The sequence below is a fragment of the Nerophis lumbriciformis genome, linkage group LG25 (genome assembly GCF_033978685.3).
Source record: "Nerophis lumbriciformis linkage group LG25, RoL_Nlum_v2.1, whole genome shotgun sequence".
Taxonomy (NCBI): domain Eukaryota; kingdom Metazoa; phylum Chordata; class Actinopteri; order Syngnathiformes; family Syngnathidae; genus Nerophis; species Nerophis lumbriciformis.
Genome location: NC_084572.2, coordinates 37,044,598 through 37,068,071, shown reverse-complemented (window position 1 = coordinate 37,068,071; position 23,474 = coordinate 37,044,598). Strand labels below are relative to the sequence as shown.

The window sequence follows — 23,474 nt, the reverse complement described above, 5'->3', positions numbered from 1 at the left end:
TGTCGGTTTATACGAACGAAATAAAAATGTTAGCATGCTAATATGGTAGAAGTTAGCATACTTCCAAGATGGCGGCAAGTATCAAAATATGTGATTTTTTAGGTTTAAACATACAAAGTTGGTTAAAAAGCTAGTGTAAAATATTAGCCTGCTAATGTTAGCATGATGACATTAGAAAAGTTACTGTACCTCTAAGATGGCGCCAAACTTCAAAATCCATTATTGTAGGTTTATACGAACAAAATAAAAATGTTAGCGTGCTAATATGGTAGAAGTTAGCATACTTCCAAGATGGCGGCAAGTATCAAAATTTGTGATTTTTTTTGGTTTAATCATACAAAGTTGGTTAAAAAGCTAGTGAAAAATATTAGCCTGCTAATGTTAGCATGATGACATTAGAAAAACTAGTGTAAAATATTAGCCTGATAATGTTAGCATGATGACATTAGAAAAACTAGTGTAAAATATTAGCCTGATAATGTTAGTATGATGACATTAGAAACGTTACTGTACCTCTAAGATGGCGCCAAGTTTCAAAATCCATTATTGTCGGTTCATACGAATGAAATAAAAATGTTAGCATGCTAATATGGTAGAAGTTAGCATACTTCCAAGATGGCGGCAAGTATCAAAAATTTGTGATTTTTAGGTTTAAATATACAAAATAAGCAAACAGGCTAACATAAAACGTTACCATGCTAGCACGTTAGCATGACGACGTAGGAAAAGTTACTGTACCTCTAAGATGGCGCCAAGCTTCAAAATCCATTATTGTCGGTTCATACAAATGAAATAAAAATGTTAGCGTGCTAATATGGTAGACGTTAGCATACTTCCAAGATGGCGGCAAGTATCAAAATTTGTGATATTTTTTGGTATAAACATACAAAGTTGGTTAAAAAGCTAGTGTAAAATATTAGCCTGCTAATGTTAGCATGATGACATTAGAAAAGTTACTGTACCTCTAAGATGGCGCCAAGCTTCAAAATCCATTATTGTAGGTTTATACGAACAAAATAAAAATGTTAGCGTGCTAATATGGTAGAAGTTAGCATACTTCACTTCCAAGATGGCGGCAAGTATCGAAAATTCGTGATTTTTAGGTTTAAATATACAAAATAAGCAAACAGGCTAGCATAAAACGTTAGCATGCTAGCACGTTAGCATGACGACGTAGGAAAAGTTACTGTACCTCTAAGATAGCGCCAAGTTTCAAAATCCATTATTGTCGGTTTATACAAATGAAATAAAAATGTTAGCGTGCTAATATGGTAGAAGCTAGCATACTTCCAAGATGGCGGCAAGTATCAAAATTTGTGATTTTTTTTTTGGTTTAATCATACAAAGTTGGTTAAAAAGCTAGTGAAAAATATTAGCCTGCTAATGTTAGCATGATGACATTAGAAAAACTAGTGTAAAACATTAGCCTGCTAATGTTAGCATGATGACATTAGAAAAACTAGTGTAAAATATTAGCCTGATAATGTTAGTATGATGACATTAGAAAAGTTACTGTACCTCTAAGATGGCGCCAAGTTTCAAAATCCATTATTGTCGGTTCATACGAATGAAATAAAAATGTTAGCATGCTAATATGGTAGAAGTTAGCATACTTCCAAGATGGCGGCAAGTATCAAAAATTTGTGATTTTTAGGTTTAAATATACAAAATTAGCAAACAGGCTAGCATAAAACGTTACCATGCTAGCACGTTAGCATGACGACGTAGGAAAAGTTACTGTACCTCTAAGATGGCGCAAAGCTTCAAAATCCATTATTGTAGGTTTATACGAACGAAATAAAAATGTTAGCGTGCTAATATGGTAGAAGCTAGCATACTTCACTTCCAAGATGGCGGCAAGTATCAAAATCCATTATTGTAGGTTTATACGAACGAAATAAAAATGTTAGCATGCTAATATGGTAGAAGTTAGCATACTTGTATATCAAAATTTGTGATTTTGTTTGGTTTAAACATACAAAGTTGGTTAAAAAGCTAGTGTAAAATATTAGCCTGCTATTGTTAGCATGACGACATTAGAAAAGCTAGCGTATTTTTAAGACGGCATCAAAATTCCCATTCATGGTGGTGGAATTGTTCAGAAAGTGTTTTTGTTGTCGGCACTCAGTGAGAAGTTGATCAAAGCAAACCTTCAAGTTTATTTTTGTCTTTACTTAAAAAAACAACAATGTATTTCCACAGGTGGACAGGTGGAGGTCAGTCCTGGCAGATATACACAGCGTGGAGCAAGGCATGATGGGAAATGTAGTCTCTTAATAACAACGTGACTGACATGTGCTAGAACGGCTGTTGCATGACATTGTTTGTCTTTGGTGAAAGCTCCTGACATCAAAACCTTCTCAGAATGATAATAATCATAATAATAATAATAATAATAATAATGATAATAGTGATAAAAACAAACAATGGAACCTCGTAAGAAAGATGAAACCAGAAGCTGTGGACAATCCAAAGAAAAGTTGCAGGGCTGAGACAAGAAGAAAGATCTTCTGCTTGGACTTCATTTTCACTCATTCACTCCTAAACTGTGCAAGTGTTTTTGTAGCAAACTATTTGCAAAAGTCTATCTCAGTCTGTAATCTGATTCATGTGTCCTGGATTCATTTGTGGGTCTGTAGCTCAATCTGTGTGTGTGATTAGATCCGCGTGTGCGTGTGTTAATTTGTGTGTCTGTATCTCAATCTGTGGGTTTGTGTGCGTGTGTGTGTGTGTGTGTGTGTGTGTGTGTGTGTGTGATTAGATCCACATGTGCGTGTTTTAATTTGTGTGTCTGTATCTCAATCTGTGTGTGTGTGTGCCTGTGTAATTAGATCCGTGTGTACATGTTTTAATTTGTGTGTCTGTATCTCAATCTGTGTGTGTGTGCCTGTGTAATTAGATCCGTGTGTACATGTTTTAATTTGTGTGTCTGTATCTCAATCTGTGTGTGTGTGCCCGTGTAATTAGATCCATGTGTACATGTTTTAATTTGTGTGTCTGTATCTCAATCTGTGTGCCTGTGTAATTAGATCCGTGTGTACATGTTTTAATTTGTGTGTCTGTATCTCAATCTGTGTGTGTGTGTGCCTGTGTAATTAGATCCGTGTGTGCGTGTTTAAATTTGTGTGTCTGTATCTCAATCTGTGTGTGTGTGTGTAATTAGATCCGCGTGTACGTGTTTTAATTTGTGTGTCTGTATCTCAATCTGTGTGTGGTGTGTGTGTGTGTGTGTGTAATTAGATCCGCGTGCACGTGTTTTAATTTGTGTGTCTGTATCTCAATCTGTGTGTGTGTGTGTGTGTGTGTGTGTGTGTGTGTAATTAGATCCGCGTGTACATGTTTTAATGTGTGTCTGTAAATCAATCTGTGTGTGTGTGTGTGTGTGTGTGTAATTAGATCCATGTGTACGTGTTTTAATTTGTGTGTCTGTATCTCAATCTGTGTGTGTGTGTGTGTGGGTGTGCGTGTGTGTGTGTATGTGTGTGTGTGTAATTGTGTCTGTATCTCAATCTGTGTGTGTGTGTGTGTGTGTGTGTGTAATTGGATCCGCGTGTACAGGTTTTAATGTGTGTGTGTGTGTGTGTGTGTGTGTAATTAGATCCGCGTGTACATGTTTTAATGTGTGTCTGTAAATCAATCTGTGTGTGTGTGTAATTAGATCCATGTGTACGTGTTTTAATTTGTGTGTCTGTATCTCAATCTGTGTGTGTGTGTGTGTTTGTATCACAATCTGTGAGTGTGTGTGTAATTGGATCCGCGTGTACGTGTTTTAATTTGTGTGTCTTTATCTCAATCTGTGGGTTTGTATGTGTGTGTGTGTGTGTGTATGTGATTAGCTCCACATTAGCGTGTTTTCATTTGTGTGTCTGTATCTCAATCTGTGTGTGTGTGTGCCTGTGTAATTAGATCTGTGTGTGCGTGTTTAAATTTGTGTGTCTGTATCTCAATCTGTGTGTGTGTGTGTGTGTGTGTAATTAGATCCGCGTGTACATGTTTTAATGTGTGTCTGTAAATCAATCTGTGTGTGTGTGTAATTAGATCCATGTGTACGTGTTTTAATTTGTGTGTCTGTATCTCAATCTGTGTGTGTGTGTGTCTGTATCACAATCTGTGAGTGTGTGTGTAATTGGATCCGCGTGTACGTGTTTAAATGTGTGTGTCTGTATCTCAATATGTGTGTGTCTGTGTAATTAGATCCGCGTGTACGTGTTTTAATGTGTGTGTCTGTATCTCAATCTGTGTGTGTCTGTGTAATTAGATCCGTGTGTACGTGTTTTAATTTGTGTGTCTTTATCTCAATCTGTGGGTTTGTGTGTGTGTGTGTGAGTGTGTGTGTCTGTGTAATTAGATCCGCGTGTACGTGTTTTAATGTGTGTGTCTGTATCTCAATCTGTGTGTGTCTGTGTAATTAGATCCGTGTGTACGTGTTTTAAATTGTGTGTCTTTATCTCAATCTGTGGGTTTGTGTGTGTGTGTGTGTGTATGTGATTAGATCCACATGTGCGTGTTTTCATTTGTGTGTCTGTATCCCAATCTGTGTGTGTGTGTGCCTGTGTAATTAGATCCGTGTGTGCGTGTTTAAATTTGTGTGTCTGTATCTCAATCTGTGTGTGTGTAATTAGATCCGCGTGTACGTGTTTTAATTTGTGTGTCTGTATCTCAATCTGCGTGTGTGTGTGTAATTAGATCCGCGTGTACATGTTTTAATGTGTGTCTGTAAATCAATCTGTGTGTGTGTGTGTAATTAGATCCGCGTGTACGTGTTTTAATTTGTGTGTCTGTATCTCAATCTGTATGTGTGTGTGTGTGTGTCTGTATCACAATCTGTGTGCGTGAGTGTGTGTGTTTGTGTGTAATTGGATCCGCGTGTACGTGTTTTAATGTGTGTGTCTGTATCTCAATCTGTGTGTGTCTGTGTAATTAGATCCGCGTGTACGTGTTTTAATGTGTGTGTCTGTATCTCAATCTGTGTGTGTCTGTGTAATTAGATCCGTGTGTACGTGTTTTAATTTGTGTGTCTTTATCTCAATCTGTGGGTTTGTATGTGTGTGTGTGTGTGTGTGTATGTGATTAGCTCCACATGTGCGTGTTTTCATTTGTGTGTCTGTATCTCAATCTGTGTGTGTGTGTGCCTGTGTAATTAGATCTGTGTGTGCATGTTTAAATTTGTGTGTCTGTATCTCAATCTGTGTGTGTGTGTAATTAGATCCGCGTGTACGTGTTTTAATTTGTGTGTCTGTATCTCAATCTGTGTGTGTGTGTGTGTGTGTGTGTGTGTGTGTAATTAGATCCGCGTGTACATGTTTTAATGTGTGTCTGTAAATCAATCTGTGTGTGTGTGTAATTAGATCCATGTGTACGTGTTTTAATTTGTGTGTCTGTATCTCAATCTGTGTGTGTGTGTGTGTGTGTGTGTGTCTGTATCACAATCTGTGAGTGTGTGTGTAATTGGATCCGCGTGTACGTGTTTTAATGTGTGTGTCTGTATCTCAATATGTGTGTGTCTGTGTAATTAGATCCGCGTGTACAGGTTTTAATGTGTGTGTCTGTATCTCAATCTGTGTGTCTGTGTAATTAGATCCGTGTGTACGTGTTTTAATTTGTGTGTCTTTATCTCAATCTGTGGGTTTGTATGTGTGTGTGTGTGTGTGTGTATGTGATTAGCTCCACATGTGCGTGTTTTCATTTGTGTGTCTGTATCTCAATCTGTGTGTGTGTGTGTGTGCCTGTGTAATTAGATCTGTGTGTGCGTGTTTAAATTTGTGTGTCTGTATCTCAATCTGTGTGTGTGTAATTAGATCCGCGTGTACGTGTTTTAATTTGTGTGTCTGTATCTCAATCTGTGTGTGTGTGTGTGTGTAATTAGATCCGCGTGTACATGTTTTAATGTGTCTGTAAATCAATCTGTGTGTGTGTGTAATTAGATCCATGTGTACGTGTTTTAATTTGTGTGTCTGTATCTCAATCTGTGTGTGTGTGTGTGTCTGTATCACAATCTGTGAGTGTGTGTGTAATTGGATCCGCGTGTACGTGTTTTAATGTGTGTGTCTGTATCTCAATATGTGTGTGTCTGTGTAATTAGATCCGCGTGTACGTGTTTTAATGTGTGTGTCTGTATCTCAATCTGTGTGTGTCTGTGTAATTAGATCCGTGTGTACGTGTTTTAATTTGTGTGTCTCTATCTCAATATGTGGGTTTGTGTGTGTGTGTGTGTGTGTGTGTGTGTGTGATTAGATCCACATGCGCATGTTTTCATTTGTGTGTTTGTATCTCAATCTGTGTGTGTGTGCCTGTGTAATTAGATCCGTGTGTGCATGTTTAAATTTGTGTGTCTGTATCTCAATCTGTGTGTGTGTGTGTGTAATTAGATCCGCGTGCACGTGTTTTAATTTGTGTGTCTGTATCTCAATCTGTGTGTGTGTGTGTGTGTGTGTAATTAGATCCGCGTGTACATGTTTTAATGTGTGTCTGTAAATCAATCTGTGTGTGTGTAATTAGATCCATGTGTACGTGTTTTAATTTGTGTGTCTGTATCTCAATCTGTGTGTGTGTGTGTGTGTGTGTAATTGTGTCTGTATCTCAATCTGTGTGTGTGTGTGTGTGTGTGTGTGTGAGTAATTGGATCCGCGTGTACGTGTTTTAATGTGTGTGTCTGTATCTCAATCTGTGTGTGTCTGTGTAATTAGATCCGTGTGTACGTGTTTTAATTTGTGTGTCTTTATCTCTATCTGTGGGTTTGTGTGTGTGTGTGTGTGTGTGTATGTGATTAGATCCACATGTGCGTGTTTTCATTTGTGTGTCTGTATCTCAATCTGTGTGTGTGTGTGTGTGTGCCTGTGTAATTAGATCTGTGTGTGCGTGTTTAAATTTGTGTGTCTGTATCTCAATCTGTGTGTGTGTAATTAGATCCGCGTGTACGTGTTTTAATTTGTGTGTCTGTATCTCAATCTGTGTGTGTGTGTGTGTGTGTAATTAGATCCGCGTGTACATGTTTTAATGTGTCTGTAAATCAATCTGTGTGTGTGTGTAATTAGATCCATGTGTACGTGTTTTAATTTGTGTGTCTGTATCTCAATCTGTGTGTGTGTGTGTGTGTGTGTCTGTATCACAATCTGTGAGTGTGTGTGTAATTGGATCCGCGTGTACGTGTTTTAATGTGTGTGTCTGTATCTCAATATGTGTGTGTCTGTGTAATTAGATCCGCGTGTACGTGTTTTAATGTGTGTGTCTGTATCTCAATCTGTGTGTGTCTGTGTAATTAGATCCGTGTGTACGTGTTTTAATTTGTGTGTCTCTATCTCAATCTGTGGGTTTGTGTGTGTGTGTGTGTGTGTGTGTGTGTGTGTGTGTGTGATTAGATCCACATGCGCATGTTTTCATTTGTGTGTTTGTATCTCAATCTGTGTGTGTGTGCCTGTGTAATTAGATCCGTGTGTGCATGTTTAAATTTGTGTGTCTGTATCTCAATCTGTGTGTGTGTGTGTGTAATTAGATCCGCGTGCACGTGTTTTAATTTGTGTGTCTGTATCTCAATCTGTGTGTCTGTATCTCAATCTGTGTGTGTGTGTGTGTGTGTGTGTAATTAGATCCGCGTGTACATGTTTTAATGTGTGTCTGTAAATCAATCTGTGTGTGTGTAATTAGATCCATGTGTACGTGTTTTAATTTGTGTGTCTGTATCTCAATCTGTGTGTGTGTGTGTGTGTGTGTAATTGTGTCTGTATCTCAATCTGTGTGTGTGTGTGTGTGTGTGTGTGTGTGTGTGTGAGTAATTGGATCCGCGTGTACGTGTTTTAATGTGTGTGTCTGTATCTCAATCTGTGTGTGTCTGTGTAATTAGATCCGTGTGTACGTGTTTTAATTTGTGTGTCTTTATCTCTATCTGTGGGTTTGTGTGTGTGTGTGTGTGTGTGTGTATGTGATTAGATCCACATGTGCGTGTTTTCATTTGTGTGTCTGTATCTCAATCTGTGTGTGTGTGTGTGTGTGCCTGTGTAATTAGATCCGTGTGTGCGTGTTTAAATTTGTGTGTCTGTATCTCAATCTGTGTGTGTGTGTAATTAGATCCGAGTGTACATGTTTTAATGTGTGTCTGTAAATCAATCTGTGTGTGTGTGTGTGTGTGTGTGTGTGTGTGTGTGTGTGTGGGTGTAATTAGATCCATGTGTACGTGTTTTAATTTGTGTGTCTATCTCAATCTGTGTGTGTGTGTAATTGTGTCTGTATCACAATCTGTGTGTGTGAGTGTGTGTGTGTGTGTGTGTGTGTGTGTGTGTGTGTGTGTGTGTGTGTAATTGGATCCGCGTGTACGTTTTAATGTGTGTGTCTGTATCCCAATCTGTGTGTGTCTGTGTAATTAGATCCGCGTGTACGTGTTTTAATGTGTGTGTCTGTAAATCAATCTGTGTGTGTTTATGTGTGTGTAATCAGATCCACAAGTGCGTGTATTCATTTGTGTGTAAATCAATCTGTGTGTGTGTGTGTGTGTGTGTGTGTGTGTGTATAATTACATCCGCATGCTCGTGTTTTAATTTGTGTGCTGTATCTCAATTTGTGTGTGTGTGTGTGTGTCTGTCTATGTGACTAGATCCGCGTGTACTTGTTTTAATTTGTGTGTCTGTATCTCCTTCTGTGTGTGTAATTAGATCTGCGTGTTTGTGTGTGTGTATAAAATTAGATCTGTGTGTACATTTTTTAATTTGTGTGTCTGTATCGCAATCAGTGTGTGTGTGTAATCAGATCCACGTGTACGTGTTTTAATTTGTGTGTCTGTATCTCATTTTGTGTGTGTGTGTGTAATCAGATCTGCATGTGTGTGTATTAATTTGTGTGTCTGTATCTCCTTCTGTGTGTGTGTGTAATTAGATCTGTGTGTTTGTGTGTGTGTGTGTGTATAAAATTAGATCTGTGTGTACATTTTTTTAATTTGTGTGTCTGTATCGCAATCAGTGTGTGTGTGTAATCACATCCACGTGTACGTGTTTTAATTTGTGTGTCTGTATCTCATTTTGTGTGTGTGTGCGTGTGTAATCAGATCTGCATGTGTGTGTATTAATTTGTGTGTCTGTAACTCCTTCTCTGTGTGTGTGTAATTAGATCTGCGTGTTTGTGTGTGTGTGTGTGTGTGTATAAAATTAGATCTGTACGTGTTTTAATTTGTGTGTCTGTATCGCAATCTGTGTGTGAGTGTGTGTGTGTGTGTAATTGGATCCGCGTGTACGTTTTAATGTGTGTGTCTGTATCCCAATCTGTGTGTGTCTGTGTAATTAGATCCGCGTGTACGTGTTTTAATTTGTGTGTCTGCGTAATTGGATCCGCGTGTACGTGTTTCAATGTGTGTGTCTGTAAATCAATCTGTGTGTGTTTATGTGTGTGTAATCAGATCCACAAGTGCGTGTATTCATTTGTGTGTAAATCAATCTGTGTGTGTGTGTGTGTGTGTGTGTGTGTAATTACATCCGCATGCTCGTGTTTTAATTTGTGTGCTGTACCTCAATTTGTGTGTGTGTGTGTGTGTCTGTCTATGTGACTAGATCCGCGTGTACTTGTTTTAATTTGTGTGTCTGTATCTCCTTCTGTGTGTGTAATTAGATCTGCGTGTTTGTGTGTGTGTGTGTGTATAAAATTAGATCTGTGTGTACATTTTTTAATTTGTGTGTCTGTATCGCAATCAGTGTGTGTGTGTAATCAGATCCGTGTGTACATGTTTTAATTTGTGTGCTGTATCTCAATCTGTGTGTGTGTGTAATCAGATCTGCATGTGTGTGTATTAATTTGTGTGTCTGTATCTCCTTCTGTGTGTGTGTGTAATTAGATCTGCGTGTTTGTGTGTGTGTGTATATAAAATTAGATCTGTACGTGTTTTAATTTGTGTGTCTGTATCGCAATCAGTGTGTGAGTGTGTGTGTGTGTGTGTGTGTGTGTGTAATTGGATCCGCGTGTACGTTTTAGTGTGTGTCTGTATCCCAATCTGTGTGTGTCTGTGTAATTAGATCCGCGTGTACGTGTTTTAATGTGTGTGTCTGTAAATCAATCTGTGTGTGTTTATGTGTGTGTAATCAGATCCACAAGTGCGTGTATTCATTTGTGTGTAAATCAATCTGTGTGTGTGTGTGTGTGTGTGTGTGTGTAATTAGATCTGCATGCTCGTGTTTTAATTTGTGTGCTGTACCTCAATTGACGTGTGTGTGTGTGTGTCTGTCTATGTGACTAGATCCGTGTGTACTTGTTTTAATTTGTGTGTCTGTATCTCCTTCTGTGTGTGTGTGTAATTAGATCTGCGTATTTGTGTGTGTGTGTGTGTGTGTGTGTGTGTGTGTGTGTGTGTGTGTATAAAATTAGATCTGTGTGTACATTTTTTAATTTGTGTCTGTATCGCAATCAGTGTATGTGTGTAATTAGATCCACGTGTACGTGTTTTAATTTGTGTGTCTGTATCTCATTTTGTGTGTGTGTGTGTGTGTGTGTGTGTGTGTGTGTAATTAGATCCACGTGTACGTGTTTTAATTTGTGTGTCTGTATCTCATTGTGTGTGTGTGTGTGTGTGTGTGTGTGTGTGTGTAATCAGATCTGCATGTGTGTATTAATTTGTGTGTCTGTATCTCCTTCTCTGTGTGTGTGTAATTAGATCTGCGTGTTTGTGTGTGTGTGTATAAAATTAGATCTGTACGTGTTTTAATTTGTGTGTCTGTATCGCAATCAGTGTGTGTGTGTGTGAGTGTGTGTGTGTGTGTGTGTGTGTAATTGGATCCGCGTGTACGTGTTTTAATGTGTGTGTCTGTATCTCAATCTGTGTGTGTCTCTGTAATTAGATCCGCGTGTACGTGTTTTAATGTGTCTGTAAATCAATCTGTGTGTGTGTGTGTGTGTGTGTGTGTGTGTGTGTGTAATCAGATCTGCATGTGTGTGTATTAAATTGTGTGTCTGTAAATCAATCTGTGTCGAAATACGGACACACAAATTTAACCACACAATCACATCACAGATGCACAGACTGAGATGTGCAAAGAGTTTTTCAGCAATTAAAACATTTTCAGACATTCTGTCATCTTTGACGTGGGAAGGCCACTTCATTAGGTACAGCATCCCCGACACCCGCCCTGGCACATGAATATTGTATGATCACAGAGGCTCTTATTAGTCGTGCCTCAAACTACACGGAAGCGCATTTCCCTTTGAAATGCATGCAAAGCGTATTAGAGGTGTAATGTCACCCCTCAACCACTAGATGCCGCCAGAGTAACACAGAGACAAGGGAGCCCACATCTGCAGCCCCCCCTCCAAGGTTTCTCATTGACATCCCATTGTGTTGAGTTTTTCCTTGCCCTGATGTGGGATCTGAGCCCAGGATGTCGTCGCGGCTTGTGCAGCCCTTTGAGACACTCGTGTATATAAGTCAACTTTGATGGATTTTGCTCACTAACTTATTTGCAAGTAGTGACTTTTGTAATCGAGTAGACGCCCGATGATTATTACAAAGCACAAGGCAGTATCAGTGCAGTGTCAATACAGCTAGTGAGTGTGCCCCTCACTCTCTGAGGTGTCATTTACCTACACTATATTGCCAAAAGTATTTGGCCACCCATCCAAATAATCAGAATCAGGTGTCCTAATCACTTGGCCCGACCACAGGTGTATAAAGTCAAGACAATTCCATGCTCCTAACCTTGGAGCGGGGCCCCCTTCCTCTTCCAACATGACTGTGCACAAAGCAAGGTCCATAAAGACATGGATGACAGAGTCTGGTGTGGGACTTGACTGGCCTGCACAGAGTCCTGACCTGAACCCGATGAATTGGGATGAATTAGAACGGAGACTTGAGAGCCAGGCCTTCAGTGTGTGTGACCTCACCAATGCGCTTTTGGAAGAACGGTGGAAAATTCCTATAAATGCAAACCTTGTGAACGCTCCAGGATACCAAAACATTCTGGACAATTCCATGCTCCCAACCTTGCGGGGACAGTTCGGAGCGGGGGCCCCCTTCCTCTTCCAACATGATTGTGCACACATAAAGACATGGATGACAGAGTCTGGTGTGTGACTTGACTGGCCTGCACAGAGTCCTGACCTGAACCCGATAGAACACCTTTTTGGGATGATTTAGAACGGAGACTTGAGAGCGAGGCTTTTCAGTGTGTGACCTCACCAATACGCTTTTGGAAGAACGGTGGAAAATTCCTATAAATGCAAACCTTGTGAACGCTCCAGGATACCAAAACATTCTGGACAATTCCATGCTCCCAACCTTGCGGGGACAGTTCGGAGCGGGGGCCCCCTTCCTCTTCCAACATGATTGTGCACACATAAAGACATGGATGACAGAGTCTGGTGTGTGACTTGACTGGCCTGCACAGAGTCCTGACCTGAACCCGATAAACACCTTTTTGGGATGAATTAGAACGGAGACTTGAGAGCCAGGCCTTCAGTGTGTGTGACCTCACCAATGCGCTTTTGGAAGAATGGTGGAAAATTCCTATAAACGCAACCTTGTGAACGCTCCAGGATACCAAAACATTCTGGACAATTCCATGCTCCCAGCCTTGCGGGGACAGTTCGGAGCGGGGGCCCCCTTCCTCTTCCAACATGACCGTGCACCAGTGCACAAAGCAAGGTCCATAAAGACATGGATGACAGAGTCTGGTGTGTGACTTGACTGGCCTGCACAGAGTCCTGACCTGAACCCGATAGAACATCTTTTTGGGATGAATTCGAACGGAGACTTGAGAGCCAGGCCTTCAGTGTGTGTGACCTCACCAATGCGCTTTTGGAAGAATGGTGGAAAATTCCTATAAACGCAACCTTGTGAACGCTCCAGGATACCAAAACATTCTGGACAATTCCATGCTCCCAACCTTGCGGGGACAGTTCGGAGCGGGGGCCCCCTTCCTCTTCCAACATGACTGTGCACACATAAAGACATGGATGACAGAGTCTGGTGTGTGACTTGACTGGCCTGCACAGAGTCCTGACCTGAACCCGATAGAACACCTTTTTGGGATGAATTAGAACGGAGACTTGAGAGCCAGGCCTTCAGTGTGTGTGACCTCACCAATGCGCTTTTGGAAGAACGGTGGAAAATTCCTATAAATGCAAACCTTGTGAACGCTCCAGGATACCAAAACATTCTGGACAATTCCATGCTCCCAGCCTTGCGGGAACAGTTCGGAGCGGGGGCCCCCTTCCTCTTCCAACATGATTGTGCACACATAAAGACATGGATGACAGAGTCTGGTGTGTGACTTGACTGGCCTGCACAGAGTCCTGACCTGAACCCGATATAACACCTTTTTGGGATGAATTCGAACGGAGACTTGAGAGCCAGGCCTTCAGTGTGTGTGACCTCACCAATGCGCTTTTGGAAGAATGGTGGAAAATTCCTATAAACGCAACCTTGTGAACGCTCCAGGATACCAAAACATTCTGGACAATTCCATGCTCCCAACCTTGCGGGAACAGTTCGGAGCGGGGGCCCCCTTCCTCTTCCAACATGACCGTGCACCAGTGCACAAAGCAAGGTCCATAAAGACATGGATGACAGAGTCTGGTGTGTGACTTGACTGGCCTGCACAGAGTCCTGACCTGAACCCGATAGAACACCTTTTTGGGATGAATTAGAACGGAGACTTGAGAGCCAGGCCTTCAGTGTGTGACCTCGCCTATAAAGACACTCTGCAACCTTGTGGACAGCCTTCCCAGAAGAGTTGAAGCTGTAATATTGAAGCCTATGGGTTAGGAATGGGATGGCACTTCCAAGTTCATATGTGAGTCAAGACAGGTGGACAAATACTTTTGGCAATATAGTGTATTTTTTTACCTCGTTATTTATCCTTCCTAATATCTGTTGATATTTTTTTTTTTTAAAAAGGTAAAAGACAAACCATTTTATTCAAGCTTTTTATCATAATAAACTCTTTAATTTTTATTGTGTTATTTTCTATTTTATTCATGGCTATTATTACGTGTTTTTATTAATTTATTATTTATACAAATATTTAATATTTATTTAGTGCCACTTTTCACTCCCTTCTTAGTTGCTGTTGCTGTAAAAGTGCTACAAAGATAAAGTTTGATTGACGGATGACTGGCATTCGAGGTGTACCTAATGAAGTGGCCGGCGTGCACGTATGGCGTGCAGTGACGATGCATGAAAGGCGTGTGTTTGATTCTAGTGAGGCGCCACAGAAGACGGTGGGCCGTGACCACGCCAGGGTGTATATCTGCCCTGAGAGCATCTTCAACCGTCTGGTTTGCGCACGAAGAAAAGAGACGGCGGGGAAAAGGCGGGAGGACGGCGGTACAAAGAAAGCAGTTGGAATCCAGCGGATGAGCTCCAGACTGAGTCAGTTCGTGTCCTCAGTGGCGCTCTCCTCACCGCTGCTCCGGCGTCCACACAACAAGCCAGCTGGACCCGGGACCAGGACCGGGGACCAGGACTTTCTCTGCAGCGAAGCAAGACCAGCACTCTGGACCCTGCAGAGTCACAGGAAGAGTCTTAGAAGTCGTCAGCCGGCGCCTTCAAGCCTGCGAGAAGGGACTCACGGGAGCCGAGATCACGTGTCAGACTCCGCCTCCCGCGCCGGGGTCAACGCCGCCCGGATGCTTTTGATTGACAGGTACATCTCTTCCTCGGGGTCGTAGTAATAAAACTTACTCAGGTAGGAGATGAGCGGCCTGCACACACAGTAAACATGGCGCATGTCATCAAGCGATACTTCAGGTGGCCAAGGTGCGGCCCCCGGCTCATTATTTGGGGGCCCATTCTGAAAATGCCGTTACAAAAAATATTAAATAAAAATGTGGAATAAAAGAGCAAACAGGTGAAATGTAACAAGAAAAAGTTGTAATGTTGACCTTATTAACACAAAACTGCTTTTTTTTATTTCTGTGATTTTTTTAAAATTCTTAGATTAATTAAGTTTGTTTTTTTGGAGTGGGACACTATTGGATCTCCTGGAATTTTAGTGTTTTTTTTTGTTTTTTTTAACGTCATTGTTAAAAAAATAGTAATGAATGTTGTTATGAATTGTTGACATATTTAAAGCCCCAATTACTTCACATCAAATATTACACTTTGAATTACTTTTTGGGGAAAATATTGAATATTTTGTGTTTTTTCCCTAAAATAAATAAAAATAAAATATTTGTAACACTTTTATGAGTGGGACCCTTCTGGATCCTCAGTAACTTAAGTGGTTTTTTGTTTTTTTTCCTGTCATTGCTTGAAAAAATAATAATTAAAATCAATGTTGTTATGAATTATTGACATATTTAAAGCTCCAATTACTTCACATCAAATATTGAAATACTTTTTGGGGAAAATATTGCATTATTTTGTGTGTTTTCTCTAAAAAAAAACAAAAAAACATATTTCTAACACTTTTATGAGTGGGACCCTTTTTGGATCCCCTAGAATTTTAGTGGGCCTTTTTTTTTTTTAACCGTCATTGTTCAAAACATAATAATGAATCAAAATCAATGTTGTTATTGATCGATCTAAAGCCCCAACTACTTCACATCAAATATTACACTTTGAAATACTTTTGGGGGGAAATATTGCATTATTTTGTGTGTTTTCCCTAAAAAAATTTAAACTAAAATACATTTTATGAGTGGGAGCCTTTTGGATTCCCTAGAATTTTAGTGGGAGTTTTTTTTTAAACTGTCATTGCTCCAAAAATAATAATGAATCAAAATCAATGTTGTTGACATATTGAAAACCCCAATTACTTAACATCAAATATTACACTTTGACATACTTTTTGGGGAAAATATTGCATATTTTGTGTGTTTTCCCGAAGAAGAAGAAAAAAATAAAAAAAAAAAAAAAAAAAAAAAAAAAAAAAAAAAAAATATATATATATATATATATTTTATTTTTTTTATTATTTTTTTAACAGTTTTTTGAGTGGGACCCTTTTAGATCAAGAACTTTAGTGGGGTTTTTTTTTTTTAACTGTCATTGCTCAAAAAATAATAATGAATTAAAATCAATTCTGTTATGAATTGTTGACATATTTGAAGCTCAAATTACTTCACATCAAATATTACACTTTGAAATACTTTTTTGGGAAAATATTGCATTATTTTGTGTGTTTTCCATTAAAAAAAAAAAAGAAAATAAAATAAATATTTTTAACACTTTTTTTGAGTGGGACCCTTTTGGACCCACTAGAAATTTTAGTGGGAGTTTTTTTTAAACTGTCATTGTTCAAAAAATAATAATCAATGTTGTTATTGATCGATTTCAAGCCCCAAATACTTCACATCAAATATTACACTTTGAAATACTTTTTGGGGAAAATATTGCATTATTTTGTGTGTTTTCCCTAATAAAATAAAAATAAATATTTTTAACACTTTTATGAGTGGGACCCTTTTCTTTAGTGGTTTTTTTTTTTAAACTGTCATTGCTCAAAAAAATAATAATGAATTAAAATCAATGTTATGAATTATTGACATATTTAAAGCTCCAATTACTTCACATCAAATATTACACTTTGGAATACTTTTTAGAGAAAATATTGCATTATTTTGTGTGTTTTCCTAAAAAAAAATTAAAAATAAAATAAATATTTTTAACACTTTTATGAGAAGGACCCTTTTGGATCCCCAATAATTTTAGTGGGCGTTTGTTTAAACTGCCATTGCTAAAAAAATAATAATAAACCAAAATTAATGTTGTTATGAATTATTGATCTATTAAAGGCCCCAATTACTTCACATCAAATATTACACTTTGAATTACTTTCTGGGGAAAATATTGCATATTTTGTGTGTTTACCCTAAAATAAATAAAAAATAAAAATACAATATTTTTAACACTTTTATGAGTGGGACCCAGTAACTTAAGTGGGGTTTTTTTTCCTGCCATTGCTTGAAAAATAATAATTAAAATCAATGTTGTTATGAATTATTGACATATTTAAAGCTCCAATTACTTCACATCAAATATCGAAATACTTTTTGGGGAAAATATTGCATTATTTTGTGTGTTTTCTCTAAAAAAAAACCAACAACATTTTTAACACTTTTATGAGTGGGACCCTTTTTGGATCCCCTAGAATTTCAGTGGGCCTTTTTTTTTTAACCGTCATTGTTCAAAACATAATAATGAATCAAAATCAATGTTGTTATTGATCGATCTAAAGCCCCAACTACTTCACATCAAATATTACACTCTGAAATACTTTTTGGGGGAAATATTGCATTATTTTGTGTGTTTTCCCTAAAAAAAATAAAAATAAAATGTACATTTTTAACACTTTTATGAGTGGGACCCTTTTGGATTGCCTAGAATTTTAGTGGGAGTTTTTTTTTAAACTGCCATTGCTCAAAAAATAATAATGAATCAAAATCAATGTTGTTGTTATTGACATATTTAAAGCCCCAATTACTTAACATCAAATATTACACTTTGACATACTTTTTGGGGAAAATATTGCATATTTTGTGTGTTTTCCCGGGGGGAAAAAAAAAAATATATATATATATATATATATATATATATATATATATATATATACATATATATATATACAGTTTATATATATATTTTTTTTAACAGTTTTTTGAGTGGGACCCTTTTAGATCCTCAAGAACTTTAGTGGGTTTTTTTTTTTAACTGTCATTGCTCAAAAAATAATAATGAATTAAAATCAATTCTGTTATGAATTGTTGACATATTTGAAGCTCCAATTACTTCACATCAAATATTACACTTTGAAATACTTTTTGGGGAATATATTGCATTATTTTGTGTGTTTTCCATTAAAAAAATAAATAAAATAAAATAAATATTTTTAACACTTTTTTGAGTGGGACCCTTTTGGACCCACTAGAATTTTAGTGGGAGTTTTTTTTAAACTGTCATTGTTCAAAAAATAATAATCAATGTTGTTATTGATTGATTTAAAGCCCCAAATACTTCACATCAAATATTACACTTTGAAATACTTTTTGGGGAAAATATTGCATTATTTTGTGTGTTTTCCCTAATAAAATAAAAATAAATATTTTTAACACTTTTATGAGTGGGACCCTTGTCTTTAGTGGGGTTTTTTTAAACTGTCATTGCTCAAAAAAATAATAATGAATTAAAATCAATGTTATGAATTATTGACATATTTAAAGCTCCAATTACTTCACATCAAATATTACACTTTGGAATACTTTTTAGAGAAAATATTGCATTATTTTGTGTGTTTTCCTAAAAAAAAATTAAAAATAAAATAAATATTTTTAACACTTTTATGAGAAGGACCCTTTTGGATCCCCAATAATTTTAGTGGGCGTTTGTTTAAACTGTCATTGCTCAAAAAATAATAATGAACCAAAATTAATGTTGTTATGAATTATTGAACTATTAAAGGCCCCAATTACTTCACATCAAATATTATACTTTGGAATACGTTTTGGGGAAAATATTGCATTATTTTGTGTGTTTTACATAAAAAACAAAGTTTTATTTGACAAAAAGGGCATGAAAGAAACAAATACATAAATATTTTTAACACTTTTATAAGTGCGACCCTTTTGGATCCCCTAGAATTTTAGTGGGAGTTTTCTTTTTAACTGTCATTGCTCAAAAAATAATAATGAATCAAAATCAATGTATAAGCCCCAATTACTTCATATCAAATATTACACTCTGAAATACTTTTGGGAGAAAATATTGCATTATTTTGTGTGTTTTCCATAAAAAAAAATCAAAATAAAATAAATAATTTTAACACTTTTTTGAGTGGGACCCTTTTGGACCCACTAGAATTTTAGTGGAAGTTTTTTTTAAACTGTCATTGTTCAAAAATAAATAAATAAATCAAAATCAATGTTGTTATTGATCGAATTTAAAGCCCCAATTATTTCACATCAAATATTACGCTCTGAAATAATTTTTGGGGAAAATATTGCATCATTTAGTGTTTTACCTAAAAAAAATAAAATATATATTTTTAACACTTTTTTTTAGCACTTTTGGATCCCCAATAATGTTAGTTGGAGTTTTGTTTAAACGGTTATTGCTCAAATAATAATAATGAATCAAAATCAATGTTATGAATTAGTGACCTATTTAAAGCTCCAATTACTTTACATCAAATATTACACTTTGGAATTATTTTTGGGGAATATATTGCATTATTTTGTGTGTTTTCCCTAAAAAAAATAAAATCTATATTTTAACACTTTTATGAGAGGGACCCTTTTGGATCCCGAATAATTTTAGTGGAAGTTTGTAAAATAAAATGTGTTTATTTTTTATTTTTTCCAAAAACTGTCATCGCTCAAAAAATAATAATGAATAAAAATCAATGTTGTTATGAATTAATGACATATTTATAGCTCCAATTACTTTACATTAAAAAAAAAATCTATTAAATTTTTTTTTTGGGGGTGGGGGGGTATTTTCTGGCTAAGTTTTCTTTGACAAAAAGGGCATAAAACATAAAAACAAAAATGTTCTCTATTTCCACACATAGATCCCAAGTTGATCTAGAGATGTAAGCGTTGAATAATAATAATAATAATAATAATAATAAATGGCTTATTTTTGTCATTTTTATGACTGAGACCCTTCTGGGACCAACCATGAGGGGACCCCAAAAGGTAGAAAAACAACGATATATTGGTTTTAAAAATGAAAAATATGAAAAATAATTTTTCAGCGTGGAAAAGGTTTGGACAGCCCTGGTCCGCGTGTGCCTCGACGCCAGGGGTCACGTGACTCACTAAGGTCACGCCCACCCACCGTGTCCAAATAGCCCCCTACTGGCCTGCCGTGCACCTGATATGCAAATGAGGACGCACCTGGGCAGTGGAAGCTCCTGGATGTGATCGATGCGGACTATTTGTCGGATGCAGAACCTGCAGAGGTGCTGCAGCGACTTGACGTTGCTGAAGCGGGAAACGGGATAGAGAAGCTGGACCGGCGTGGGAGGAAGTCCTGGAGGAGCAGACAGGAAGGAGGAATATTTACATCTGATAATATTTATTTGCATCTTCCACAAAAAAAAAACAATAAACACACTGGAGACTTACATGAACAACTTTCTTCACTCCTGACACCATACTGATATTGGAGCCTCGGAGATTGGCCGATACCGATATGATCCGATATCAACAGGAATTATTTTGAAGCGTGGAATGTTGGAAAAGGTTCGATGAAGTGAAATGAGTCAACCAGAGAACAACGATAGATGTGACAACACTAACCTATTTATTATTAACCGTCTGGAACGGACTTATGCTGTCATTAAGTTGAAGTGGTCGCACGGAGATGGCTTGAAACATATTTAAAAATATTAATTCTTACAGAACAAATATAAGGAAAACAAATACATAAATTATAAATTATATATACATTTATATATATATACATATATATATATATATATATGCAAATGCAATAATAATTATATATATATATATATATATATATATATATACACACACACATTTACACATATATATACACACATTTACATATATATATATGTAAATGTATATAAATATATATATATATTTTTTTTAATTTTAAATAATAAATAAAAAGAAATACATATATATATATATATATATATATATTTATATATTTATTATTATTATTTGTATTATTATTTAAAAAAATATATACATAAAAAATATATACATAAATATATATACATAAATATATATATATATATTTTATTTTTGATTTTTTAATTTTTTAATTAATGTTTTAAAATTATGAATCGATTTAGAATCAAGATGAATTAGAATAACGTTCGGATGTGAATTGATTTTTCTGTGCACCTCGAGTATGCAGTACAGTATAGAGTAAAGTATACAGTACAGTATATAGTACAGTACTGCACTTAAATGTAGAGTATATTTAGAATATATCTATATTATATCCATCCATCCATCCATTTTCTACCGCTTATTCCCTTTTGGGGTCGCGGGGGGCGCTGGAGCCTATCTCAGCTACAATCGGGCGGAAGGCGGGGTACACCCTGGACAAGTCGCCACCTCATCGCAGGGCCAACACAGATAGACAGACAACATTCACACTCACATTCACACACTAGGGCCAATTTAGTGTTGCGAGCAAACTGTGGTGCTGACTTTCCCCCAGGGATCAATAAAGTACTTTCTATTCTATTCTATTCTATTCTAGTATACAGTAGGGATGTGAATCTTTAGGCACTTAACGATTTGATCTGATTCTGTTTCCTTGGGTGATGACTCCATTCAGAATCGATTCTCGATTCAAACCGATTCTCACAATGTAATATTTGGTAAAATAATAAAAATAAATAAATAAATAAATAAAGTTATAAGTTAGAAAATCTCCCTGTGGTTGCATGGAGACGGCCTAAAATATATTTTTTTTAATGTATTCTTGTAGACAAAAAACATTTTTTAATAAAAAAAAATTACATTTGGATAATTTATTTTTAATCTATTTTGAAAATTAGGAATTGATTTAGAAATAAGATGAAAAAGAATCGCAATTTGGATGTGAACAGCATACAGTACAGTGTACAGTACAAAGTACATTACAGTATATAGTGTAAGTTACCTGGAACTCTGGAGCGCAGGAAGTAGAGGAACTTGCCGTTCTTGGAGTGCATGATGGCTCGCTCGATAAACTCCACCACCGAGTGACAGCGGTCTTCAAACTTGGGATGACACCACAGACTGAAGGTGCCTGCAGGGGGCGGAGCAATACTTTTTTTAATACTTTGAGCTGGGAGTGACAGCGCTTGACTTCCTGTATGTTTGAATAGATGATGTTTTATAAAGTTACATTTGAATCTGTATGTTGATGTTGTAAAGAATCTACTGTCAATAAAGTTATCTTTGAATAAGTATAATGATTTTGTAAACAATCTACTGTCAATAAAGTTAAATCTTAATCTGTATGATGATGCGTTGCAAACAATCTACTGTCAAAGTTGAACTTGAATCTGTATGATAATGCGTTGTAAACAATCTACAGTCAATAAAGTTATCTTTGAATCTGTATGATGATGTGTTGCAAACAGACTACTGTCAATAAAGTTACATTTGAATCTGTATGATGATGTTGTAAACAATCTAATGTCAATAAAGTTACATTTGAATCTGTATGATGATGTGTTGTAAACAATCTACTGTCAATAACGTTAAATTTGAATCTTTATGATGATGTTGTAAACAATCTATTGTCAATAAAGTTACATTTGATCCTGTATGATGATGTGTTGTAAACAATCTACTGTCAATAACGTTAAATTTGAATCTCTATGATGATGTTGTAAACAATTACATTTGAATCTGTATGATGATGTGTTGTAAACAATCTACTGTCAATAACGTTAAATTTGAATCTTTATGATGATGTTGTAAACAATCTAATGTCAATAACGTTACATTTGAATCTTTATGATGATGTTGTAAACAATCTAATGTCAATAAAGTTACATTTGAATCTGTATGATGATGTGTTGTAAACAATCTACTGTCAATAATGTTAAATTTGAATCTTTATGATGATGTTGTAAACAATCTATTGTCAATAAAGTTACATTTGAATCTGTATGAAGGGTTGTAAACAATCTACGGTCAATAAAGTTACATTTGAATCTGTATGATGATGTGTTGCAAACAGTCTACTGTCAATAACGTTAAATTTGAATCTTTATGATGATGTTGTAAACAATCTAATGTCAATAAAGTTACATTTGAATCTGTATGATGTGTTGTAAACAATCTACGGTCAATAAAGTTACATTTGAATTTGTATGATGATGTGTTGCAAACAATCTAATGTCAATAAAGTTACATTTGAATCTGTATGATGTGTTGTAAACAATCTACTGTCAATAAAGTTACATTTGAATCTGTATGATGATGTGTTGTAAACAATCTACTGTCAATAACGTTAAATTTGATTCTTTATGATGATGTTGTACACAATCTAATGTCAATAAAGTTACATTTGAATCTGTATGATAATGTTTTGTAAACAATCTACTGTCAATAAAGTTACATTTGAATCTGTATGATGATGTGTTGTAAACAATCTACTTTCAATAACGTTAAATTTGAATCTTTATGATGATGTTGTAAACATTCTAATGTCAATAAAGTTACATTTGAATCTTTATGATGATGTTGTAAACATTCTAATGTCAATAAAGTTACATTTGAATCTGTATGATGATGTTGTAAACAATCTACTGTCAATAAAGTTACATTTGAATCTGTATGATGATGTGTTGCAAACAAGCCACAATCCACACATCTCCACTTCCTGCAAACAAGTCGGGTGTTGACGTGTCTCACCGCGGTAGTGCTCCATGCGAGTGTGGTGCGTGACGCCCTGCGAGCGGAAGCTGAGGCTGAGGATGTATCTCGGGTCAGAACTGTCTCGGACCAGGAAAGATCCGTCCGGTTTCCCCTTCAGCTTCATCTCAGCATCTTCCCAGTTCATTGGACCCCAGTACCAGCCGCAC

At 36.5% G+C, this 23,474-nt stretch overlaps 1 protein-coding gene and 1 long non-coding RNA gene across 3 annotated transcripts in view; both read right to left on the bottom strand.

Annotated features, from left to right (window-relative positions):
• Positions 1-2,139: 2,139 nt before the first annotated feature.
• LOC140679821 (uncharacterized) lies at positions 2,140-3,572 on the bottom strand. The gene is made up of 2 exons (XR_012051171.1): positions 3,018-3,572; positions 2,140-2,887 (listed from the first exon to the last, which is right to left on the bottom strand). It is a non-coding gene; the product is annotated as an uncharacterized lncRNA (long non-coding RNA).
• A 7,302-nt stretch (positions 3,573-10,874) lies between these two features.
• The window catches only part of socs7 (suppressor of cytokine signaling 7), a 28,796-nt gene continuing 16,196 nt past the window's right edge, over positions 10,875-23,474 (bottom strand). For both annotated transcript variants that reach the window (XM_061984344.2, XM_061984346.2), the window contains 5 exons: positions 23,305-23,473; positions 21,557-21,685; positions 19,804-19,939; positions 14,539-14,670; positions 10,875-14,469 (listed from right to left, as the gene is read on the bottom strand). In XM_061984344.2, the coding sequence (XP_061840328.1) occupies positions 14,550-14,670; positions 19,804-19,939; positions 21,557-21,685; positions 23,305-23,473 (555 nt within the window). In that variant the 3' untranslated portion in view covers positions 10,875-14,469; positions 14,539-14,549. The remainder of the gene's footprint in view (positions 14,470-14,538; positions 14,671-19,803; positions 19,940-21,556; positions 21,686-23,304; position 23,474) is intronic.